The 25,003-nt window shown below is 35.9% G+C and overlaps 1 protein-coding gene across 1 annotated transcript in view; it reads right to left on the bottom strand.

Moving 5' to 3' along the window:
• Positions 1-8,681: 8,681 nt before the first annotated feature.
• TBCA (tubulin folding cofactor A) overlaps positions 8,682-25,003 on the bottom strand; it is a 102,210-nt gene continuing 85,888 nt past the window's right edge. The window contains exons 3-4 of the mRNA XM_082836156.1: positions 11,115-11,201; positions 8,682-8,951 (exon numbers count right to left, since the gene is read on the bottom strand). Coding sequence (XP_082692282.1) covers positions 8,871-8,951; positions 11,115-11,201 — 168 coding nt within the window. The 3' untranslated portion in view covers positions 8,682-8,870. The remainder of the gene's footprint in view (positions 8,952-11,114; positions 11,202-25,003) is intronic.

Below are 25,003 nucleotides of genomic sequence, written 5' to 3'. Positions count from 1 at the left end.
GATACCAGCTGGGTGTCCTACAATTCAACTCAATTCTGTTACTATCTACCTGGAGATAACATTATATCCCACAGGTTACAGGCTCAGTCTTATAAGACTTCCCCCACCCCAGAACTTCAGAGGTCAACTGCAAGCCCAGGTTATTGCCAATTGACTGTAGATTGGAGGTTCCAATAACCCCTTCCTTGGGTTATTAATTTGCTAGAGTGGCTCATAAAACTAAGAGAAATATTTTACTTACCACATTACTGGTTTATTGTAAAACGATCTAACTCAAGAACAGCCAGATGGAAGAGATGCATAGGGCAAGGTATGGGAAAAGTGCTCAGAGCTTCCATGCCTTCTCCCCAACCTCTAAGAGCTCACCAACCCGGAAGCTCTCAGAACGCTCTCCTATTGTTTTTTTTTTTTTTTTTCTCCTATTGAGTTTTTATGGAGGCTTCCTTACACAGGCATCATTGACTAAATCATTCAGCCCCTCTCACCACACTGGAAGTCAGGGGGTGGGACTAAATTTCCAACCGTCCAATCATACAGTTGGCTCCTCTGGCAACCAGCCCCATCCGTCTGTGCTTTCCAAAAATCACTGCAGTAACACAAACTCAGGTGTGATTGAAAGGGGCTTGTTATGAATATTATCGCTCTTATCACTTAGGAAATTTCAAGGGTTTCAGGAGCTCTGTGCCAGAAACAGGAGGAAGACCAAATAAATCTTTTTCTTTCTTCCTTCCCTCCTTTCTTCCTCCCTCTCTCCTTCCTTCCTTTTTCTTTTTCTTTCTTTCTTTTCTTTTTCTTTCTTCTTTTCTTTCTCTCTCTCTTTCGTTTTCTTTTCTCTTTCTTTCTTTCTTTTTCTTTCTCTCTCTCCTTCTCTCTTTCTTTCCCTCCCTCCCTCCCTCCTTCCCTCCCTTCTCTCTCTCTCCTTTCCCTCCTACCTTTCTTTTTTTGGTAGAACAATGATTGTTTTTTTCCCTTCCAGTTTTATTGAGATATAACTGACACATAACACTGTATATGTTTATGATATACAGCATGAGATTTACATACTTCATGAAGTGACCATCACACTAAGCCCAGTAAATATCCATCATCTCATACAAGTACAAAATTAAAGAAATAGAAACATTTTTTTTCTTGTGATGAGAACTCCCAGGATATACTCTCAACTTTCATATATAACATACAGCAATGTTAGTTATATTAATGATGCTGTATATTACATCACCACCACTCATTTATCTTATAAACTAGAAGCTTGTACCTTTGACTGTCCTTATCCAATTGTCCCTTCCCCCACCCCTACCTCCCACCCTCCTTCATCTCTGGTAACCACAAATCTGATCTCTTTCTCTATGACTTTGTTTTTGAATATGTATTTCTTATTATAAATCTCAACATCACATTGATCTTTATAACGGCACTTGGTCCCCTACACCGTAAGGATTAGTTATCGGATCATGAGCTTCTCAACTCTGCGTTCCCAGAGCCTAGCATGGTGCCTGGTACCCAGCAGGTGCTGAGTGCATGGCTGTCATGAATGGATGAAGAATAGGTTCTAATTCTGTGCCCGTGTTACAAATCAGTGTGCGGCTACTGCTCTTATTTTGTCTAGAGGCCCAGCTATTTCCTCTCCGCACAGTTTGCTAAATTCCCTATTTATAAACAATGCAATACTTTCATTTTCAATGTAGCTTTTCCCCTGACAGAAGCATGCAGCTTTGGCTCTAAATCATAATTTTCCCACCACTCCTGGGATGTCCACATCTCTGTCTTTGGTGAAAGTGGATGTGAAAGGTGGATATTCAGAAGAGAGCAACCCCTAACTGGAATTAACCTGAACACTAAACTATGTTCTGCCAGGGGTCTGGAGGGAGGGGAGGGTGGAGGAATCGGTGCAGTGGTGTCAGCTGCCCTGCGAGGCTGAGCTAAGTCTCTGGAGGGTAGGCCACAGACATCCCAAGGCCAACCCAAGGCTGAGTGACCACGTCTAGGATACTCACACCTTAAATCTTTAAAAAGGAGGCCACCGGTGAGAGCACCTAGAGAGGCCCTGCTTTACATCTCCTCGGGGCTTTCTGATGGGGAAGGGAGGCTGTGGGGCTGACAGCCACATCCCTCAGTGCGGAGGAGAAGACGCCAGCTGTGCTCTTCTCCCTGGAATCTGCCCAGCTGGGGGCACTGTTAGCAGCCTGCTGGGAGAGCTGCACACTTGGGAAGTCCGGGGAGAAGCTGGTTTGCTTCGTATGAGTCAGTCTCTACAGAACAACAAGATCTTTAAACAATACTAATTAAAACATGTCACTCCCTGGGTTAAAATCGTGGTGAACTCTCGTTAGAACAAAACCTTAATTTCTTTCCTTAGCTTACAAAGCCCCACAAGTTTTTCTACTACGTTCCCCATCACTCACTTGGCTCCTGCCCCACTAGTTCTTTTCTTAGAATACACCTAGCACCTTTTTGTCTTGGGTTTCACACTAGTTGTTCCTTTTTGCTTGGAATACGATTTTCTGATATAGAGCTCAGCTCAAATGTCACCTCTCAGGAAGCCCTCCCTGATCACCCAGTTGTTCTCTAGCGCATCATTTAATGTTAATTCTATGCACAGAACACATTACTGCTATTTTCTTGTTTACTTATTGTCAGTATCCATGAGTTGTATGCTCCTCAAGAGAAGAGATCTTTGTCTGTCTTGCTCACCATGGCATCCTAGCTTCAAAATAGTGCCTAATAGTACAGGCTCAAGAAATGCTTGTTACGTAAGTTTAATTCTTCAGTCTATTTAAGCTGTATTTTGTTGTGTGGAATGAGATAGAAATCAATTTTTATTTTTCTCAGACTTTCTTAATTCCATATATATATTATCCATCCTTTTACCACTAACTCGAGATGCCACCTCTATCAGGTACTTATGTATTGATACACATACTTAGGGTGGGTTTGGGTTTTCTAGTCTATTCTACTGACTGACAGTTTAACATAGATTTTTTTTTTTTTGCTGTACGCGGGCCTCTCACTGCTGTGGCCTCTCCCATTGTGGAGCACAGGCTCCGGATGCGCAGGTTCAGCGGCCATGGCTCACGGGCCCAGCCGCTCCGCGGCATGTGGGATCTTCCCGGACCAGGGCACGAACCCGTGTCCCCTGCATCGGCAGGCGAACTCTCAACCACTGAGCCACCAGGGAAGCCCCTGACTGACAGTTTAATGGTGTGCTGGTTTCACTGTTTTAAATGCAGTAACTTTAAATTTCAATATCCAACTGCACTACCTGCTACACTTATCCCCTCTACCCCTTAGCAATTCTCAATTTTCAAGATTTTCTTGCATAGCCTCACCATTTATTTTTCTCTATTTTGATAATTGTGACATTACATTTATATATTAATTTGTGGAGAACTGCCATCTTTAAAATGTTCTCACCAACAGCGTATTAGATTGTCTATTTCCCTATACTCTTACTGCATAGTATCAATTAAAAATTCTGTTAATCTATTAGTTTCACCAATTTTTTTTCTTTTTATATTAAAATTTTTGACTGTTGAAATTTACTTTGGTGTGAGAGGTGAAATAGAAATCCAGCTTTATTTTTCCTTCAAATGATTAGCTGGTTATCCCAATACGATTTATTGAATAATCTATCTTTCTGATAAGTCTGAAATATCCTTTATCATATACTAAATTTATATATATATATATATATATATATATATATATATTTGGGCTTGCTTCTGGACTCTGTTCTCTTTGATTTTCTATTTTTTACCATACATTTAATTATCACAACTTGATAAATTTTAATATTGAGCAGAGCTAGTTTTCCCTCATTACTATTTTTTCATATCCCCCTCCCAGATATTCTTTCCTGTTAAAATTTTTTTAAATTGCATTTTAGGATCATTTCCTAACACTCCCCTCCTCTCTCCAAACCATGTTGTATTTTATTTCATTGAATTTACAGATGGACATATGGAGAAACCTCATTTTGACAATATCAACTTTCCATATGTAGTACAAGTCATTTTTTAAAATGTCATCTTCTATGACTCTTCTTAGGGATTTATTTTTCCATTATGTTTAGTTATTGCTGGCATATAGAAAAGCTTTTGGGTTCTATGTATTTATTTTTTACGACTGCTGTAACAAGGTACCACAAACTAAGTGCCTTAAAACAACAGAATTTATCATCTCATAGTTCTGGAGGCTAGAAATCTGAATCAAGCTGTTGGTAGAGCCATAGTCTCTCCAGGAATCTAAGGGAGATTCCATGCCTTTCTCATATCTTCTGGTGCCACCTTGCTATTCCTTGGCTTGCAGCTGCATAACTCCACCCTCTGCCTATGTTGTCATGTGGCCTTCTCGCTGTTTCTTAAAGCTGTCTTATTAGCACATCGGTCATACTAGATTAAGGGCCTACCCTACTCACTAGTGTGACCTCATCTTAACTGATGAAATCTGCAAGGACCCTATTTCCAAATAAGGTCGTATTCTGAGGTACTGGGGGTTAGGATTTCAACGTATCTTTTTGGAGCACATAATTCAACCCATTACAGTTTTACATATTCATTTTGCAGCTACCCACTTTAATTTCCTCAATGCTTCTAATTATTTTACAGATCACGTCCTTGTGTTTTCCTGGTATCAATACATATCAACTGCATATCATCATAAATAATGCCTCTTTTCAATGTATTTATTTCATCCTTTTATCTAAGCTCATTGGCTAGTACTTTATCATACCTAGTCAACAGGTATTCATCTTTTAAAAAACCCCATTCATTCGCACTTATTCTTCTGTGAACTCTGTGTTTTCATCCTTTATCTTTTGTACTAGGAATTTTTTCTTATTAATTTGAAAAGTCTTTTTGAGCATTAAAAATATTAATCTTTGGTGACATATATTGCCCCCAAGACTTTGAAAGCACCTTGTCACCTATCCAACAGTCAACACAAAGCACAAAAAATATAAGGGTGTAGATCTACTGTAACATAAATTAATCATAGCTTTCTGTGCAACAGTCTAATACAGGAACAAATACCTCTCATAAGAGCAATAAGACTAATAGTGAAGTGCAATGTAGAAGCACTCTTGAAAATTTCAAGTACTCTGATACTTAAAACTTGTTTCATACTGCACCATTTCTAAACCATTCAATTTCTTTCCAGCTAAAGCACTCAAACGAGTCTCAAGGACTAAATTATCTGATTAACCCTTTAATGTCAAATGCTTCACAGCTCTTGCTCACATACTATCAAGTTTACACTGACATTTAAAGGCCCCAACTCACCATCAAGGAAAGGATTAATCTGTCCTTGGTTTATTTAAATGACCAAATAATAAGATTAAAGTGATAGCCAGCTGTAGGATATGTCCTTATTAAATTTGATAGGATTTTTTAAAAGCCAAGTAATGTAATGAAGTTTGCAAAGTAATTTAGATTAACCGGGCTTGACTGCTCAATTTGGAAGTGATTCAGTGCACAGGTACAGGCATAGAGACAATTTTTAAATATTAGGCTTTGATTGTTCCTCACCAGAAATTCATGAAAAGTGAAATGAACATTTCAATACATTGCTATAACCAGCTTTCATTACTCATAAACACGCGCTTATCACTTTTTTTTTAATCCTCCCAAGTAGCTGTTTACATGACTTATCCAGATGGAACAAAATAGGATAAAGGAAGGACAATCTAGTTCTTGAGATGTTAATACTCATCCAAAATGTGAATGTCCCAAAAACACAGCCAGAAAGCTCCAGGACTTTGGGAGAGTACTTTGATTTACTAGGACTGAATCCCTATTAGACATGTCCAAGTGAAAATGCTGAAACTTGGGAATCCTCTCAATGGCATTAAAGTCAGCCTGGATTTGGTCACTTTACTCATTCCATATGTTATGTCTGTTTATCCTATGTACATTCTTACTTACTTAGAAATGATGACCTTTGCTATACAAAGAAACACAGAAAAATTAGGTTTACTACTTGATTCTGCCACTTGTCTTCGTTTTGCCTGTCTAATCTATGGATGCCATTGTATTGGTCTGTGCAAGGACTAAGGGCACCTAACAAATGTTGAATAATTACATATTACCATGACACTTCATGCCTGCAATGTGTGTAAATTTGCACACATTCACTGAGACAACTGCTCTGAGACCTAAGAAGTTGATAGCTATATATCAAAGAAGTTTATACATATCTATATCTATATGGTATATATATCTATATAAAATGAGTTTATATATATGAGAATAATATATAAATTTTATAAATATTACTTTAATTATTACATTAAGGTAGTGTTTTTCACAACCCAATAGCAGGTGGTCATGATCAGATGCAAGAGAACAGAAAACATCTGAGGAATTGTACATATTAAGGATGCTTTTTATTTTATGTATATATGGACCCCCATATATATATGCACTGGGTCACAATCAAAAATGTGTTTCTTATTGTGCTTTGTGGTCAAAACAGTTTGAAAAGCATTGTATTAAATGTATTTTGTTTGTGATGAGATGGAATCCTTCACAGCATTCTTTGTCTCACTCTAGAAGCTAGACATGTTTTTGCTTTTCACTTATTCTACAAATGTTAATTGAGCAACTGCTGTATGTTAATGGGGGTCAGGTATTGGTACAGGGAGAAAAAGGGCAACATTACTTTAGGGAATTTCTACTTATTGTTATACAATGTAAGGTTCTAAATAAAAGCTTAAAAACAAATTAATGCTAAATTGATTATAACTGTTCTTAATGTGCCTCTTGGCCACAAAAACAAGTGGAATGTGTCAAAATTCTCAGGAATAAGCCTTCCCAGAATGTTAAACTTCTTGCTGCTTCTCATCAATCCCTGGAGAGAGCCAGTATAAAATCTATAGTAGTTGAGATAGGAATTCTCTAACAATATATTTCTTTTCATCTACCTTGTTGATTTCTTCTTTATTAGGCTTTTTGGCAAGACAATAATTTTTTCAGTAACCAAGATCTGGGTCATGGCTGCAAAACTTACCCTTCAGTATTACTCTTCTCAGGAGGGAGATATGTTCTCTTCAAGTTTTAACTGATAAGGAAACCATTTGCTATGAATATATATGATATTTGTGTATTTGGCAGAAGGATGAAATGAGATATTTTACATTAAAATAATAAAATATTTAAAAACTCAATATGCCAAAAACAAAAAAATAAGCCCCAAACCAGAAAAGGCCCACCTGTTCTGTTCTTAATACCAACCACAGAATAATCTAAATCTGAAGAGTTCAATTCTCCTGGTACTCAAATCTCTAATAGTGAACCTTAGTATAAAACTTTACATTGTAATTATAATTTTTATTTCCTAATTTGTCCCCTCTTCTACCTCAAATACTTTAAAAATGGCATGTAGTATGTTTTATATTTTTAAAGATCTTTATTGGAGTATAATTGCTTTACAATGGTGTGTTAGTTTCTGTTCTATAACAAACTGAATCAGCTATACATATACATATATCCCCATATCTCCTCCCTCCTCCGTCTCCCTCCCACCCTCCCTATCCTTTTAATATGTTTTTAAATGATGACATTTCAATTTAGAAATGCTTCAGATATGTTATTCTCTGATGAAGTAATTTTCTGAATGTGTAAGTTTTATTTTATAAATGATACATTCTGTGCTTTAAAACAGAGTAGCCTTCAGAAATAACATTAGGAAAGAATAGTATTATTTTTCTCTTTGATCTTTTTGACAGATTCAAGAAATGTTACAGTTTCTAGTGATCATTTGCAATTTCCAAAATCAGACCCACCATACTACAAGTATGTATTTTATAGCAGCAAAAATTCAAGTTCTCTTATTTTTTCAATTATGAGCTTTAAAGTTTAAATGTTATTATTACTAGTTTGGTTCATTAGATCATGGCTCATGTTAGGTAGGTGACATAAGGCTCATATACATTTTCTAGAAATATAAGAAAACTAAAGTTGTCATTTATTTTTGGGAAATAAACTCAAATGATTAGGTTATGGATTTACAGTAGTACTGGGAAAAAGCTTTGTGATGCAACAATACCCTTTTTTCTTGTCAATCAAGACAATCCAGGTTTGGCTATGGCCAGTGCATGCTATAGCTGACTTGTATCTTCCCAGCTCTGTTTGGCTGATGTCACGTTAGTCACTTGAAATCAGTCACAGTGGGAGTATTTACACTACAGAAATCAGCAAAAGCTACAAACCAAAGGTTCCCTTCCCATTTTGAAAAGCCACTAAACATTTCCTAGCACACCACTGGCAACAGCCATTATTCCTTTAAAATACAATTCAATTCTTTATTGTTCATAAGAATCTTATTCTTGAAGATCTAAATGGTTGGTGTTTTCTGTATAAATCTGACTTTCTGGAAAAAGATTTATATGTTTCTCATTAGTTCATAGTGATGGAAATGTTGGACTTTCACTGTGAAGAAATAAATATGTAAGGCTGTATCCACAGAGAGGTTCTTGCTCTCTTACCTGGGAGTTGTATCCTCCTCAGAATAAAATATTCAAAATTTGGATTTTTATCTTAAAAAAAAAGTAACCTATTTTTAACTTAATCCACGCTTAAGCAGCAAAATATCTAGACTTTAAATAGGACCTAACAGATTTTAATTCTCTGTCAAAAATGGCTATGACTTAATGATAAAAGGTTCATTAAAATACGCTGTAAAGTACGAAAGAAGCAATTTTATTAGGTGAACTCATTTATTTGACACATTAAATCAGGCAAAGAAAAACATATGCACTGCATAAAAAGAATCACATTCTCATACTACTTGGACACATAGCAGTGGTCAAAAATAATGAATTGTGGAATGGATCCCAGGACTTAATGCAAAAAAACACCCTGTATAGAAAACCTTCAGGCTTCTAACTTCACTGAATCCAGTACTAAACGTGCCTCCTTATATTCCTCAGCTTCTCCCAAGTCTTTTTCACTCTCCTGAAATTAAATATAATAAATAATTAGGTTTATCCTTCTCGAACTTCAGTACTTTAATTACTCAGATATTACAAACCATCAACATAAGCAGCTCAAAAATTAAAACAAAAAGGTTCCCAAGCCTCACCTAAATATAGTATAATTCCACAGATTTCTGAAGAACAATTCTGTTCTCTCATTACAGGTAAGGGAAGAAATAACAGGTTTGGTTTTGTTTCATTGTATATACTCATACAATAAGTGAAAAACATGGTCATCTAAAGGTACTGGCATTAAGTAATTAAATTAAAACCTCAGAAAAAATTTTAAAACACTGCATTCTCACTTTGTCAACACATCACCATACAAATGGAGTTATTATTAGTAATGCACTAAAAGTAAAAAATTATTTACTAGTGTGTTACATATATAATGACATTCAGACCAAAATAATCCTCCAACTACTCACAATGACAAAGGCGGCTACTGGTGTCACACCAGAGTTAAGTACAATCTTTGAATCAGAAAAGTGAACTGTCTGCTTGGTATTGAGTATTATATACACTACTACAAGGAAACAGCCTGGCAGCTTTCATTTTCTGATTAAAGACTCAAAGATTGAGTCTTTCCTTGGTATTTTACACAGAAAACTTTTACTAACATATTGTAACAGTAACAGAGAAATGAAATAATATCATCTAAGTTACTGTGCATAGCAAATTTTGATTTTTTAATAAATAAATAAAGCGATAGCAATTCAAGGCAATAAAAGATGGATATATACAAACAGTTACAGGGCAGAGGGAATAAAGTGTGTGTATATGTATTTAATATGAAATTTTAAAGCAAAAATGACTGAGGATTTGCTTAATTCAGACTACAAGTAAGAATTTCTGAAACTTCTGTATTACACCTAAACTATGGCTTTGTTCTCTGTCGGAAAATATAAGCTCTTCGAGGGTACAGATGCTGCTGAATATATCCTCACACACAAGTATATCATCCAAAGACAATATTATTTTTTTCAAGCAGTTTCTATTACTTTCTCAGCTACTACATTCATGGGAGAAAAAAGCATTTCAATTTTCAGGAAATACAAATGATGCTTTTGTTTTGGGTAATATTTTAATAGAGTAATTATTTCCTGCTTTCATCTATCTTTTATTTCATCTGTCTTTTAACCATAGCTTCATTTTTGGCTTTAAAGAGAGTTTTCCTGCCTTTAAAAGGTTCCTCTAGATAAATATGAGTTCTGTGTCAAAAGTAAAGTAAAATGTAAGTATTTCTCTCTGTTTTTCTACAGATTTAGTCCTAATATTATTTTGGTGGGAAAACAAATCTCACTCTCTTTCCAAGAATACATATACATGATCATACTGAAAAAGCCTCACACTACTTTTGTTATATAGGGAAAACTATGAATCAGGAGACAGCTATGTAGCTGGTAATTAATATTAGCTCAAGAACTAGAAACATAAAATGAGGTTAATAAAGGAAATGATAGAATTCATCAAATTATCATCAAACAGCAATAATAATCGGCTGGTATATAGTGTTATGCTTTTATCTCTATTAAGAAATAAAAAAGATGACTTTGCATTTTTCTTAGAACGCTTTTTAAAATGATTCTGCCACTGTATCACAAGACATTTATACCAGCAAGTATGATAAGAGTGTTATACAGCTCCAAGTTAATATGAGAGCACTGCCTAAATATTACTGTACAGGGTTTTCTTTACTCTCTCAAATCGATTTAGGTTTGAATTGGAAAGAATTCCAAATCCTTTTTAAAACAGCCCAAATTCATTTGAAACGTTTGGATCTTTTAAAATTTCAAACAGACTACTCACCTTTAATGTGTCAAAAAAGATCTTTATGTGTGAAAACCAAATCATTCAAGATATTGCTGGACAGTATTAGTACTATGAATACCTACCATGATAACTCAAATATATTTAATTAATTAAGTTTAAATAAATAAACACGTTAGACACAGTACTTTTACTGGAGGTATAACTTAAAACACCACTTAAACTCCATTAATTATTTAAAAATAAACTGGTACACTGAGCAAGTAAACAAAATGTCACCAACTAGCTTTCAGTGTTAAACATTTAAAATTTTGGCCTTTCGTGTATTAGATTGAAAAAAAATTGAAACATAAGACAGATAAGTATTACTTACTAATAACTGCAGAAGATCAGTATATGCAGCTTCCAACCTGCGCTGGCAATCTGGGATCATCATCCGGGACTCTTGCAGGATCTCTGCCTATAATGAGAATCTCTGTGAGACATGCAGAAATGGTAGAACTTATGCATCTAGCTCATACCTCTGAAAATATATAAAATGATTTAGAGGAATCAGAAAAAAATTACTGTTATGTTAAATTCTTCAATATTTTAATTTTAATTGTGTTTATTATAAGTTAGAAAGAATGACTATCATAATGTAAAATATACAAAGTACAAGTTTTACATCTAAACCTCTTTGGTAATCACCCTCTCATGCTAAGCAAAAATTAACTCAAAAAGCTTTTCATAGAGCATTTATTTAAAAAGGCTATTTAAAATAAACTATTTCTCCTGCTGTCAAAAAGCACCTTTATCCAAAATGGGATCAGCTGGTTATATAAATATCTCCTGCATCTTTTCAGTAATAAAGAAAAACAGTGTTCAGATAATATCACACGGAGATAATTACTGCATGAAAAAAGTTATTGAGTTATTGATCACATCGTGCGCACACTGCAGGAGGTTCTCACTGAAAGACAGAGGTAAAGAAAAATGAAAAGCAAAGACCAGCAGGCTCATATTTTTGATGCTTATCATGCATAAAAAGTTATTACTTATCCTTGTGCTTCATTTTAGGAGAGAGATTATTCTCCCCATGCAGTTTGATCCAAATTACCAACCTGGCACCCCTCTGAATGTGAACTTCTACTTCTGTCTATTCCTCCTGAAGACAGACACTACAGAATTAAAAACGGGAATCTTTATTTTGGAGGATATTTCTAGACTTAAAAATCCATCGTTTGAAGAAGGACTGTAACATATCAAATCATAGAAAAAGAAAAAAAATCAAAGAGATGACTGGGAAACCCAATCAATAAGAGGGTAAATACATTAGTGTCAGATGTCAGACCTCAAATAAGTCTACTTCCTAAGGAAGTAGGAAGCTTTATTTCCTTAAACTAGTCTCAGAAAGAGACACAGTGATCATTAAAACATTTATTTCCAAAAAGTAATGTTTGGTCAAACACCTTTGGTTAAATGAGTGCAAAATCCAAACTTTAACCTAGAAGCTTTATTACCTAGCTCACATAAAAACAAAAGACATAATTTAATGGTAATCATACTACATTCTAATAGAAACTTTAATAAATCCCATTACCTCTTCCTTTTCCCAAAAGTTTTGTCATAGTTCACAATGTAAATAAAAATCAAAATTATAATATACAAGGATGCTCTCTATCCACATCTCTTTTCTCAGGTGAAATCTATTGCTGAACTTGTAATTCTTTTACTAATAAGGCACATGTTGAAAATTTCAAACACAGGATCATGACTTTATTTTACAGCTATTCATCCTATGCCTAAATATTCAATCATTGCCACTAATTTATTTTTGTGTAACTGGTTAGTTTGAATACATGTGAAAAATCAGTGACAGGGACGTTTCATTGGGTAAGCGATTCATATTTCCTCCCCTATGGACTCCACTTGAAAATAGCTTATAGGAATTAAACAAGATGAAATGAATATAAAGAATTTGGTCAAACACATGATAAGCCAAAATGTACACTTGTAAAATTTGTTTGGCAAACTTTAGTGTTATCACTGAAATGAACTTAAACAATGATGTCCAAAATAATTTCTAGTCATTATTGTTCTATCCATTATTATAGAGCAAAACTCCTCAAAGTCTATCAAAACAGGACTCTGACTTAAGTAGGGCTAAAGCTCCGTCTGTCCCATACACCAGCCTCATTTCATACAATAAGCTTACTATATATTTGCAGGATGCCAGGTATAGGGGATATAAAGACGAAAAAGAGGTCTCATCCTCCAATCCATACAGGAGAATAAACATGAAAATAAGCACTTAACACTGCTTCAAGAAGATCATGCCACAGGGAGCCAAAGGCATACAGTACAGTGGTAACTAGGATTTGGAATCCATAAACCACACCTTAATCAAGGCCATAAATCATATACTTTACCTTCCTACAATGAATTACAACTGTCAGGAATAATTTAAAAAGACAGTATATAAGGTGTGATTATACAGTAAAGACACCCTTCAAAATACCTGAATAAACTAAAAAAGTATTATCATTCAAAGTGTTCCCCTTGGGAAGGAGTCATTCGAATGAATGGGGCCTCTGTTTAAAATATCTGGATAAACTGTCAGTTCATTCTAGTGCTTACTATGACAGGACTGAGGTTAAGTAAGAATCTTGGCACAGATGTGCAGGTACAAGGAACTCAGGAGAACACAACAGGATACAGTCCTACTGATATCTTACTGTTTTTAAAACAAGTTATGATTTTTTGGGGGCAAGTTATTCAGGTAAAACTGATGTTGGGGGAGGCGTAGCAAGGCTCATTATAGCAATGAATAAACTACTGACCTAAAATATGGTCAATTTTTTTAATAATCAAAACATACATACATTGGAAAGGAAAAGCCTTATTGGCAGATCTTTATTTTTTCAGAAAGAAGTGTGAAATAATCTAGCCACTGTCAAGTCCTTTTGGTACTGATCAACTGGGATAAGGTTTCCAGCTTCTTTCGTGATCCAGATCATTCACCCAGGCCTGGCTATACCTATAATAATCTATAAACGCTCTAATATTAGATCCTGGCTGCTTCTGGAACCCATGGTAACTGCATTAGTTTGTCAAACTGAGATTTAGAGTAGCTCAGAGATTACTGGAACAATGGTTAAGTCTTTCCTTTTACATGGTGGCAAAATGGTAATGTGATAATAAACAAGTTAAGAAATCCATCTGATGAAAGAAAGAAAGAAAACAGTAACTATGTGAGGTGATGGATATGTTAAGTAGCTTGAACATGGTGAATATTTATTTCACAATGTATATGTATATCAAACCATCAAGCTACATACCTTAAATATATACAATTTTAATTATACCTCAATAAAGCTGGGGAAAAAAGATATAAAGATACTTCGAGAAATATAGAATTATAAAGTCAGAAGAGACATAAGTGGTCATCTAGTCCAGCCTCCTCCGCCTACGAATGATAAAGTTGAGTCCCAAAGTGATTAGCTAGTTAACAGGTGAGTTACAGTCCATGATTCTGCTTTCAACTCTAGCATGTGAATTAGTGGTAGTGGCAGTCAGTATCCAAGACAGCTTCCAATGATCCTCACCGCCTTGTATTCCTACCCTTGTGCAGTCACCTCCTACACTGAATTTGGTCTGGCACTGTGTGACCAACAGAATGTGGCAGAAATGGCATTCTGGGACTGAAGACCTGAAGCTGGGTCTTAAGAAGCCTTGTAGCTTCCACATGGGCTGCTTGGATTGATCACTTTTGGGAAACACTTCTCTTAGGACCCAGTCACCATGCCGTGAAGAAAAAAAGAAAAAGAAAGAAAGAAATTCATTTGACTTGTGTTTTGTGGTTATTGATGAATGGTTAAGGATGTAAGAAGAATTCTATGAGTCAAAAATAATCTGGGCTCTAAGCCCTGACACATCAATAATTACTTAAATATGAATGGTCTAAATTTACCAGCTAAAAACCAGTCTACAAGAAACTCATTTCAAAATAATGAAATACAGGTTAAAAAAAAAAAGGATGGAAAAACAATACATCATGCAAACATTAAAAAAAGAGCAGTACTGGCTATATTAATATTGGATAAAATAGACTTAAGAGCAAAAAAATTATGAGGGGCACAGAGGGATATTAAAATGATCAATCCACCGGGGCTTCCCTGGTGGCGCGGTGGTTGAGAGTCCGCCTGCCGATGCAGGGGACACGGGTTTGTGCCCCGGTCTGGGAAGATCCCACATGCCGCGGAGCAGCTGGGCCCGTGAGCCATAGCCGCTGAGGCTGCACGTCCGGAGCCTGTGCTCCGCAACGGGAGAGGCCGCAACAGTGAGAGGCCCGCATACCGCAAAAAAAAAAAAAAAAAAAAAAAAAAAGATCAATCCACCAAGAAAACACAGTGATCCTAAATATGTACACTAAACAAAAGAGCTTCAAAATACATAAAACAAGAAATGATAAAGCTAAAAGGAGAGACAAACAAATCCACAAATACAGTTGAGGATTTCAATACGCCACTCTTAGCAACTGACAGAGGTACTAGAGGAAAGAAATCAGCAAAGATATAAAAGAACTGAGTAACACCATCAACCAAAAGATCTAACTGACATTTATAGAACACTCTATCTATGAAAGATTAATACAAACACTTTTCAAGCACTCATGAAACATTCTCTGCAGTACACTATATCCTGGATCAAAATACAAAACAAACAAAAACCTCAACAAATTTAAAAGTATTGAAATAACACACAGAACATGTCTGACTATAATGGAATAAAATTAGAAATCAATAATAGAAAGATAGCAGGACTCAACACTTAGAAATTAAACATTCTTCTAAATAACTGATGGGTCAACAAGGAAGTCTCAAAGGGAACAAAGAAATACATAGATAAATGAAAATGAAAATACAACATGTCAACTTTTGTGAGATTCAGCTAAAGCAGTGCTGAGAGGGAAATTTAGAACACTAACTGCTTAGATTAGGAAAGAGGAAAGATCTCAAATTAAAAATCTAAGTTTTTCCTTCATGAACCTAGAAAAAGAAGAGCAAAAGAAACCTAAAACAAGCAGAAGAAAGGAAAGAATAAATACACAATCAGAAATCAATGAAATTAAAAACAGGAAAAGAACAGAGGAAAAAAAAGCGGTGAAATGAAGAGCTTTATTTTGGAAAAACAATTGATAAACCTCTAGTTAAGACTGACAAATACAGAGTAAGAAGGCACAAATCACCAGTATCAGTAACAAAATACAGAATGTCAACACAGACCCCACAACCAACAAAAGGAGAAAAAATACTGAAAGTGATTTTATAATATTGTTCATAATGCTCATAAATTCAACCACTTAGAAGAAATGGGCCAATTCCTTGAAAACTACAAACCACCAAAACGCAACTGATAAACTGAACAGTTCTATAATTATTAAAGAAATTGGATCTGTAATTAAAAAGTTCTTGAAAAAGAACTCTTCAAGCCCAGATGCTTCCACTGGACAACCTTATCAAATATTTAAACACTTACCACCAATTTTACATAGATCTTTCAAGAAAAAAAAAGAGAGAACACTTCCCAACCTAACAAATATAGTATTAAAAAAAAGTAAACTGCAGACCATTATCTCCCATAAACTTAGATGCAAAAGTCCTCAACAAAATATTAGCAAATCTAATTCAGCAATTAAGAGAATTATACAAATAAAGTCAAAATGGATTAAAGACCTAAATGTAACGCCAGACACTATAAAACTCTTAGAGGAAAACACAGGCAGAACACTCTATGACATAAATCACAGCAACATCTTTTTTGACCCACCTCCTAGATAAATGGAAATAAAAACAAAAATAAACAAATGGGACCTAATGAAACTTAAAAGCTTTTGCACAGCAAAGGAAACCATAAACAAGACAAAAAGACAACCCTCAGAATGGGAGAAAATATATGCAAATGAAGCAACTGACAAAAGATTAATCTCCAAAATTTATAAGCAGCTCATGCAGCTCAATATCAAAACAACAAACAACCCAATCCAAAAATGGGCAGAAGACCTAAACAGACATTTCTCCAAAGAAGATATATAGATTGCCAACAAACACATGAAAGGATGCTCAACATCACTAATCATTAGAGAAATGCAAATCAAAACTACAGTGAGGTATCACCTCACACCAGTTAGAATGGGCATCATCAGAAAATCTACAAACAACAAATGCTGGAGAGGGTGTGGAGAAAAGGGAACTCTCTTGCACTGTTGGTGGGAATGTAAATTGATACAGCCACTATGGAGAACAGTACGGAGGTTCCTTAAAAAACCAAAAATAGAACTGCCATACGACCCAGCAATCCCATTACTGGGCATATACCCTGCGAAAACCATAATTCAAAGAGTCATGTACCAGGCTTCCCTGGTGGTGCAGTGGTTGGGAGTCCACCTGCTGATGCAGGGGGCGCAGGTTCGTGCCCCGGTCTGCGAGGATTCCACGTGCCATGGAGCGGCTGGGCCCGTGAGCCATGGCCGCTGGGCCTGTGCGTCTGGAGCCTGTGCTCCGCAGCGGGAGAGGCCACAGCAGTGAGGGGCCCGTGTACCGCAAAAAAAAAAAAAAAAAAAAAAGAGTCATGTACCACAATATTCATTGCAGCTCTATTTACAATAGCCAGGACATGGAAGCAACCTAAATGTCCATCTACAGATGAATGGATAAAAAAGATGTGGCACATATATACAATGGAATATTACTCAGCCATAAAAAGAAACAAAACTGAGTTATTTGTAGCGAGGTGGATGGACGTAGAGTCTGTCATACAGAGTGAAGTAAGTCAGAAAGAGAAAAACAAATACCGTATGCTAACACATATATATATGGAATCTAAAAAAAAAATGGTTCTGAAGAACCTAAGGGCAGGACAGGAATAAAGATGCAGACGTAGAGAATGGACTTGAGAACACAGGGAGGTGGAAGGGTAAGCTGGGACGAAGTGAGAGAGTGACATGGACATATATACACTACCAAATGTAAAATAGATAGCTAGTAGGAAGCAGCTGCATAGTACAGGGAGATCAGCTGGTGCTTTGTGACCACCTAGAGGGGTGGGATAGGGAGGGTGGGAGGGAGACGCAAGAGGGAGGGGATATAGGGATATATGTATATATATAGCTGATTCACTTTGTTATAAAGCAGAAACTAACACACCATTGCAAAGCAATTATACTCCAATAAAGATGTTAAAAAAAAGAGAGAATTATATAACACAATCAAGGCTGGTTCAATATTTGAAAATTAATCCATGTAATTCACAGTATCAACAGGCCAAAGAAGAAAAATCATGTGATCTTACGAAATGACACAGAAGAAGCATTTGACAAAATCCAACACCTATTCATGACAAAAATACTCAGCAAAACTGTGAATAGAGAAGAATTTCCTCAACTTGAAAAAGACCATCTACAAAACCCCTACAGCTAATATTTATGTAATGATAAAAAACTATCTCCCTAAGACTGGGAACAAGGTAAGGATGTCCACTCTGACCATTCCTATTCAACATAGCACTGTAAGTTCCAGCCAGTGCAACAAAGCAAGAAAAGAAATAAAAGACATACAGATTTAAAAGAAATAAAACTGTTCTTATTTGCAAATGACTTGCAAATGACATGACTGTCTATGTAGAAAATCAGAAGGAATCTACCAAAAACTCCCAGAACTCATATGTGAGGTCAGCAAGGTCACAGGTTGTAAGATCCACACACAAAAATTGACTGCACTTTTATACCTAACAACAAATACAGCATTGGAAACTGAAACTAAAAACAATACCATTTACAATAGCTTCAAAGAAAATGAAATACTTAGGTTTAAATCTAACAAAACATGTACAGGATCTGTATGCTGAAAATTACAAAATACTTATGAAAGTCAGACCTAAATAAACTGGAGAGACTTACCATGTTCACTGATTGGAATACTCAACGTGGTAAAGATATCAAATCTCCCCAAGTTGATCTATATACGTTTAATGCAATTTCTATCAAAATCTTAGCAAAGTGTTTTACAGATACAGAAAAGCTTATTTTAAAATTTAAATGGAAAAGCCAAGAAACTACAATAGGTTAAACAATTTTGAAAGAAAAGAAAAGCAACTGAGAGGGCTCAGTCTTCCCTGTGTTAAGGTTCACTATACAGCTATAGTAATCAAGATAGTGTGGTACTGGTAAAGGGTTAGACACATTAATGGACCAGAACGGAACCCCAAAACAGACCCACACAAATAAGTCCAACAGGTTTCTGACAAAGGCATGAAAGCATTTCAATGGAGGAAGGATAACCTTTTCAACAAATGCTGCTGGAACAACTGGGCACTCATAGGCAAAAAGATGAACCTTTAATTAAACCTCATACCTTACATAAAAATTAACTCAAAATCAATCAAAGCCTTGAATGTAAGACATAAAACCATACCACTTTTAGAAAAAAAAGAGAAAATCTTCAGGACCTAGGTCTAGGCAAGGAGGCCTTAGATTTGAGGTCAAAAGTATGATTCACAAAAGGAAGCATTAGCTGTAAATAAGGTGTTCTCAAAGTTAAAAACTGTTGCTCAGTAAAAAATTGTGTTAAGAGGGTAAAAAGACAAATTAGAGACTGAAAGAAAATATTTGCAAACCACATATCCAACAAAGGGCGTTTATCTAGAAAATATTAAAAATTCTCAAAATTCAAAAAGTAAAAAAATAAAGTATCTATTTAGAAACTGGGCAGAAGACATGAACAGACATTTCACTGAAGAGGATATACAGATGGGCAATAAGCAAATGAGACGTTCAACATTACTAGCTATTAGGGAAATCCAAATTAAAAGCACAATCAGCTATCACTACACACTTATCATGTAGGTGATGGTTAAATGCTAAAATTAAATACAGTGATAACACCAAATGCTGGTGAGGATGTGGAGAAGTCAAACCATTCAAACATCATTGGTAGGAACATAAAATGGTACAGCCACTCGAAAAGAGTTTGGTAGTTTCTTTTAAAACAAAAAATGTACTAATATGACCCAGCAATTGCTTGGGCATTTATCCCAGAAAATGAAAACTTATGTTCATGTAAAAATTGAATATGAACGTTCATAACAGCTTTTTTCGTATCAACCAAAACTTGGAAACAATCCAAGTGTCCTTCGATGGTTAAAATGTGGTACATTCATCCCATGGAACACTACTCAGCAATAGTAAGGAACAAATTATTGATACACTCAATGACCTTGATGGACCTCAAGAAATTATTAAGTGGAAAAAGTCAATTTCAAAAGGTTACATACTGTGTGATTCCATTCCATGCTATATAACATTCTTTAAAGAGTGTTAATTATTTAGGATTTAAGGGGTGGAGAGGACAGGGGCTATAAAGAGATAGCAAAAGGCAGTCTTGTGACGGAATGGTTCTCCATCATGATCGTGCAGTAGTTACACATGCTACACATGCAATGGAATTGCACAGAATTATACACACACACAATGAGTACATGTATAACTAGTGAAATGTAAATAAGCTCTGTGGTGTACCAATGTCAGTTTCATGGTTTGGATACTGTAATATAATTATGCAAGATGCTACATTGTAAAAGGAATGGTAAAGGGTATATGAGACTTCCCTGAAAATATTTTGCAACTCCCTGTGAGTCTGTAACAAAAAACGAAAAAAGCAAGTGTATAAATAGAACACCATTTATAAACCTGATTATATGTACCAAGAGACAATAAAATTTTAGTTATTGATAAAAAAAACTCTGGTGTTTCTTGCAGCCTTGTAAGAGACCCTTGGTCAAATTCCTCTTTGTAGACTGAAACCTCCTATTATTTTCCATATATTTAATGAAAAAATTGCCCCTTCAGTTTTAGGAAAAAGAAATATCAAATTGTGAACGTTAACTCATGTTTCAAGTAAATCACAAAAAATGTGGTGCAAAATTTCACAATACTGCAATTATATGTAATAAATGTAAGGTTTTTGTGAGAAACCTTGGTTAAAAATTGAACCAGTTTGTCCTTTAATATTACTTCTGGAAGGTAAGAGATGCATCATGCCTTATGTAAAATAACTGAGATATGTTTGATTGTCATTATTACCAATCATTTCTGCTCCAGAATAGGCTTTAAAAAAAAAACAAAAAAAGACGAGAATACCTTCACCAGTTAAGGGCAAAATCCTCTGTAACCATCCCTAATCGGGGGATGAGGATATTGGAGGAAAAGAGGAATATCATCAGCAGAAGGTTAAAATCAATATCGAGTCAACATTTGAATGCCGTGTTATAGAATAACTCTTCGACTGGTATTTTGGCTTATTAGGGTCCTGAAACTTCTGCCTAGTTATTTATTTTAAAACAACCAAAATTAAGCCCAGTGCAAGAGAGAACAATTTTGGCAATCAATTTCAGGTAAGAAGTTTGACAGGGACCAAGAGACAGCATTGTATGTGTATGTTATAAAATATTAGGGCTCGTTCAGAAGATCTAGGAAAGCCAGAGCAAAATGGAACCAAGTGAGAGAAAAGTCAAGGTAGTGTACAGTGACTGGGGATGGCATTTAGCTCAGAAGAGGAGGAAATACAGGGAGAAGAGTAGAGAACCCACAAAATCTGGCACTTGGCTTCCATATTTTTTACGAGGGGCATCAGCAAATGTCATGAAACAATTCCTGACCTTACAGTAGTAGGCAATTAGGAAAAGAGCAGTGCTTCTGGCAATGCAACTCCCCTTGCACATAAGAAAAAACATGTAAGGCTGGCCACCGCAAAGCTAAGCCAGGAAAAGGAATTGAGAAAAGCATGTAGGCTGGGCTAAAGACAAGGTTTCATGAGACCCTGAAACAAAACTGCAACTGAAAACTGTATACACTGCAGGTTGAGAATATCAGAAAACAAAACAATTTATTGCTCTGTAATTAGATATGGGTTGGTATTCTTGAATTTAAGTACTAGGCTGACTATGAATCTAGAAAATCATGTTATAAACCATGACCACTGTGACAAAAGAATTTTAACATGGTTGAGTTTAGAAAGGGTTTTTGAACAAATTTTTTCCCCTTTTACATCTGCATATGTAGTCAATGATATAACCAGTAAGTGGCTAATATCTTTATTTTTTTTATTTTTTAACATATTTATTGGAGTATAATTGCTTTACAATGGTGTATTAGTTTCTGCTGTACAACAAAGTGAATCATCTATACATATATCCCCATATCCCCTCCCTCTTGCGTCTCCCTCCCTCCCACCCTCCCTATCCCACCCCTCTAGGTGGGCACAAAGCACTGAGCTGATGTCCCTGTGGTTGCTTCTACTAGCTATCTATTTTACATTTGGTAGTGTATATATGTCCATGCCACTCTCTCACTTCTCCCCTGCTTACCCTCCCCCCCACCCCCATGTCCTCAAGTCCATTCTCTACGTCTGCGTCTTTATTCCTGTCCTGCCCCTAGGTTCTTCAGAACTATTTTTTTTTTAGATTCCACATATATGTGAGTGACTAATATCTTTAAGTAACAATTAGAACATAGGATTCAATAAAGAGTTAATCCTTACCTATCAAGTAGTAATTTTACTGAAAGATAATCAATATATAAATACAAATGAAATAAAACAGATTCTGTGATAATCTGTGACGTTATTTGTAGAATTTTATTTAGAAAGGAAACACATTCCCCATTCCAAGTAACTTACAACTCATATTCTAGCTATAGGACTATTTTAAAATACATTATTGGTGATGAAAAGAAAAAGGCAAAGAAAAAACTAAACAAGGTCACTAACTACACAAGTGGGAAAATAAACCAGATGGGGTCTAAGAAGGACCTATGTGAAATAAGTGATACACTACGTTATAATGTTTCTCACTAAATGTGGGAAAAAAATAGAGTACCTTAAAGTGAGAGAGATACAAAAATGATATGAATATTTATGGCAGTATATATTTAAAAAGAATTTAACATAAAGTTAAGAATCAAAAAGTTACATTCCATATGTAAATCCTTATGAAGGGCAGTTAGTTTACAAAAGTCAACATTTTGGGGGACATACTGTATCTGCACACCTATTTACAAATCCTCTCTCAATTTAAGAATATCTGACACACGAATGTTCTTTGTTAGATCATACATAGAGGAAGGGAGGCTCTCCTGGAAGCTCAAGAAAATAAGAAAGTTCTCTTCTTGTATAACCTGAAGAAGGAGACATTTCAAGTGCCACTGCATTCCTTGTGCACAACAGAAAGCAACTACCTACAGAAAAATCCACTTTAGGGCTTCCCTGGTGGCGTAGTGGTTGAGAGTCCGCCTGCTGATGCAGGGGACACGGGTTTGTGCCCCGGTCCGGGAAGATCCCACGTGCCGCGGAGCGGCTGGGCCCGTGAGCCATGGCCGCTGAGCCTGCGCGTCCGGAGCCTGTGCTCCGCAACGGGAGAGGCCACAGCAGTGAGAGGCCCGCGTACCGCAAAAAAAAAAAAAAAAAAAAAAGAAAGAAAAAAAAAGAAAAATCCACTTTAAGTGATTAATTTTACTTAATTAAAGTCTGGGTTAAGTGTGCATTACCATCTGTAACATAATTTATATGATGAAAACCACTGTGAGTTCATAAAGCTGATTTAAAAAATAAGTCTTGAGATATAATCTGTATAAGTTATTTTATATTCTCCTTTTACTTAGTGTTATCTGGATTTTATTCCAAATGCACTGGACACTGGATTTTAAGTAAAGGGATAAGTAATCTGATATACTTTTTAAAGAGATCAACCTGGCTACTGTGGTATGAAAGGAATGGAGAGTTATCAAGAGACAAAGAGGATATCAGCCAGAAGGCTTTTGCAGTAGTACAGCCATGAAGTGATAGTGGACTGACTAGGATAGTGGCAGTAGAGAAAGAAATGTAACGAAAAAGAAAGAGGACTTGGTGATCAAGAGAAGACCCGTAAGTTTTGGTTTGGGTATCTGAATAAGTAGACGTAACATTTATTGAGAGGGGGGAAACAAGAGAAAGACTAGCTTCTTGTTTCAGGGAGGTGAGCTGGGTTGAGGGAAGACCAAGATTCTTGTATTGAACACACAAGGGATATGTCAAATTGGTGATCAGTTGAATATACTGATACATATTGGAGTGGTTGGGCCCAGAGATAGAAATTTGGGAGATATTGGCACCAGAATGAATGTCAAGTTAGCAGGAATTTGGGGTTTTTCTGTTTTGTTGTTGCTTTTAATGCCATGTCTAAGAGTGCCTGGAACAGTATTTGGCAAGTAGCCAGGGGTTCAATTAATATGTTCTGTGCAAACAAATGAATGGGCATAAAGATGGTACTTAAAGTTAAAGGATGGTATGAGATTACCTAAAGAGGAATTGTAGCTAGAACTCTTAAGGTTAAAAAATTTTTTTAAAGATAGAGAGATAAAGAGACACATAGAGAGAGATGGGAGAGAGACAGCAAGCTGGGAGAGGGAGAGTTTCAGCAAAGCAGAGTGACAAAAAATGGCAGTGAAACCTGGTGACCATTCTATCAAAGATGCCAACATAAAAGAGCATTCCAAGGAGAGGTTATGTAAGAAAGAAGTGATAACAATGTCACTGATGGTTGTAACAAGGGCTGAGGCACATAATCCACTCTAACAGGAAGGAAGGTGGGTAGTATGGGTACAGGTGCAGGTAGATTGACAGATTTTGTGGTGGGAATATAAGTTCCCTTGACAGCCTCTATTTTCTCAAGCTATTACAAAAGAAGTGTCAAGCAGGAGTGAATATAAATTAGATGTTATGATGAGAATAAATAAAGTGTTATGAAACCACAGAGGAGGGGCACCTAACTCAGTGTTAGGGTGGAGTGTAGAGGAGGTTTAAAGAATAAGTAGGAATTAATAAGGAGAGGGTAGGTAGGACCAGTAGGAAGAACATCCCAGACATATGCAATATCTCAGAGGTAAAGGAGAAAGGGCTTGTTCAGGAAACTAAAAGGCAGGACCTAAGAGGTCCAGATAGGGACTGGCAGAAGATGAGGCTGGAATGATAAGGAGGTACCAAAATTAAGAAGAGCCATGTATACAATGCTAAGGAGACTGAAACTTGCCATGAGGATAATCAGAAGTAGCCATTGAAATGCATAATGTGTTTATATGTGTGTGTGTGTGTGTGTGTGTGTGTGTGTGTGTGTGTGTGTGTGTGTGTGTGTGTAATTTTGGTGGTCTTCATATCAGTTTGGGAAAAATATCTGTAAATATAAGTATATTTA

This window comes from Leucopleurus acutus (assembly GCF_964270905.1).
Source record: "Leucopleurus acutus genome assembly, chromosome: 3".
In the NCBI taxonomy this organism is placed as follows: Eukaryota; Metazoa; Chordata; class Mammalia; order Artiodactyla; family Delphinidae; genus Leucopleurus; species Leucopleurus acutus.
The sequence above is the reverse complement of the archived record's forward strand: the minus strand, read 5'-3'. Positions and strand labels throughout refer to the sequence as shown.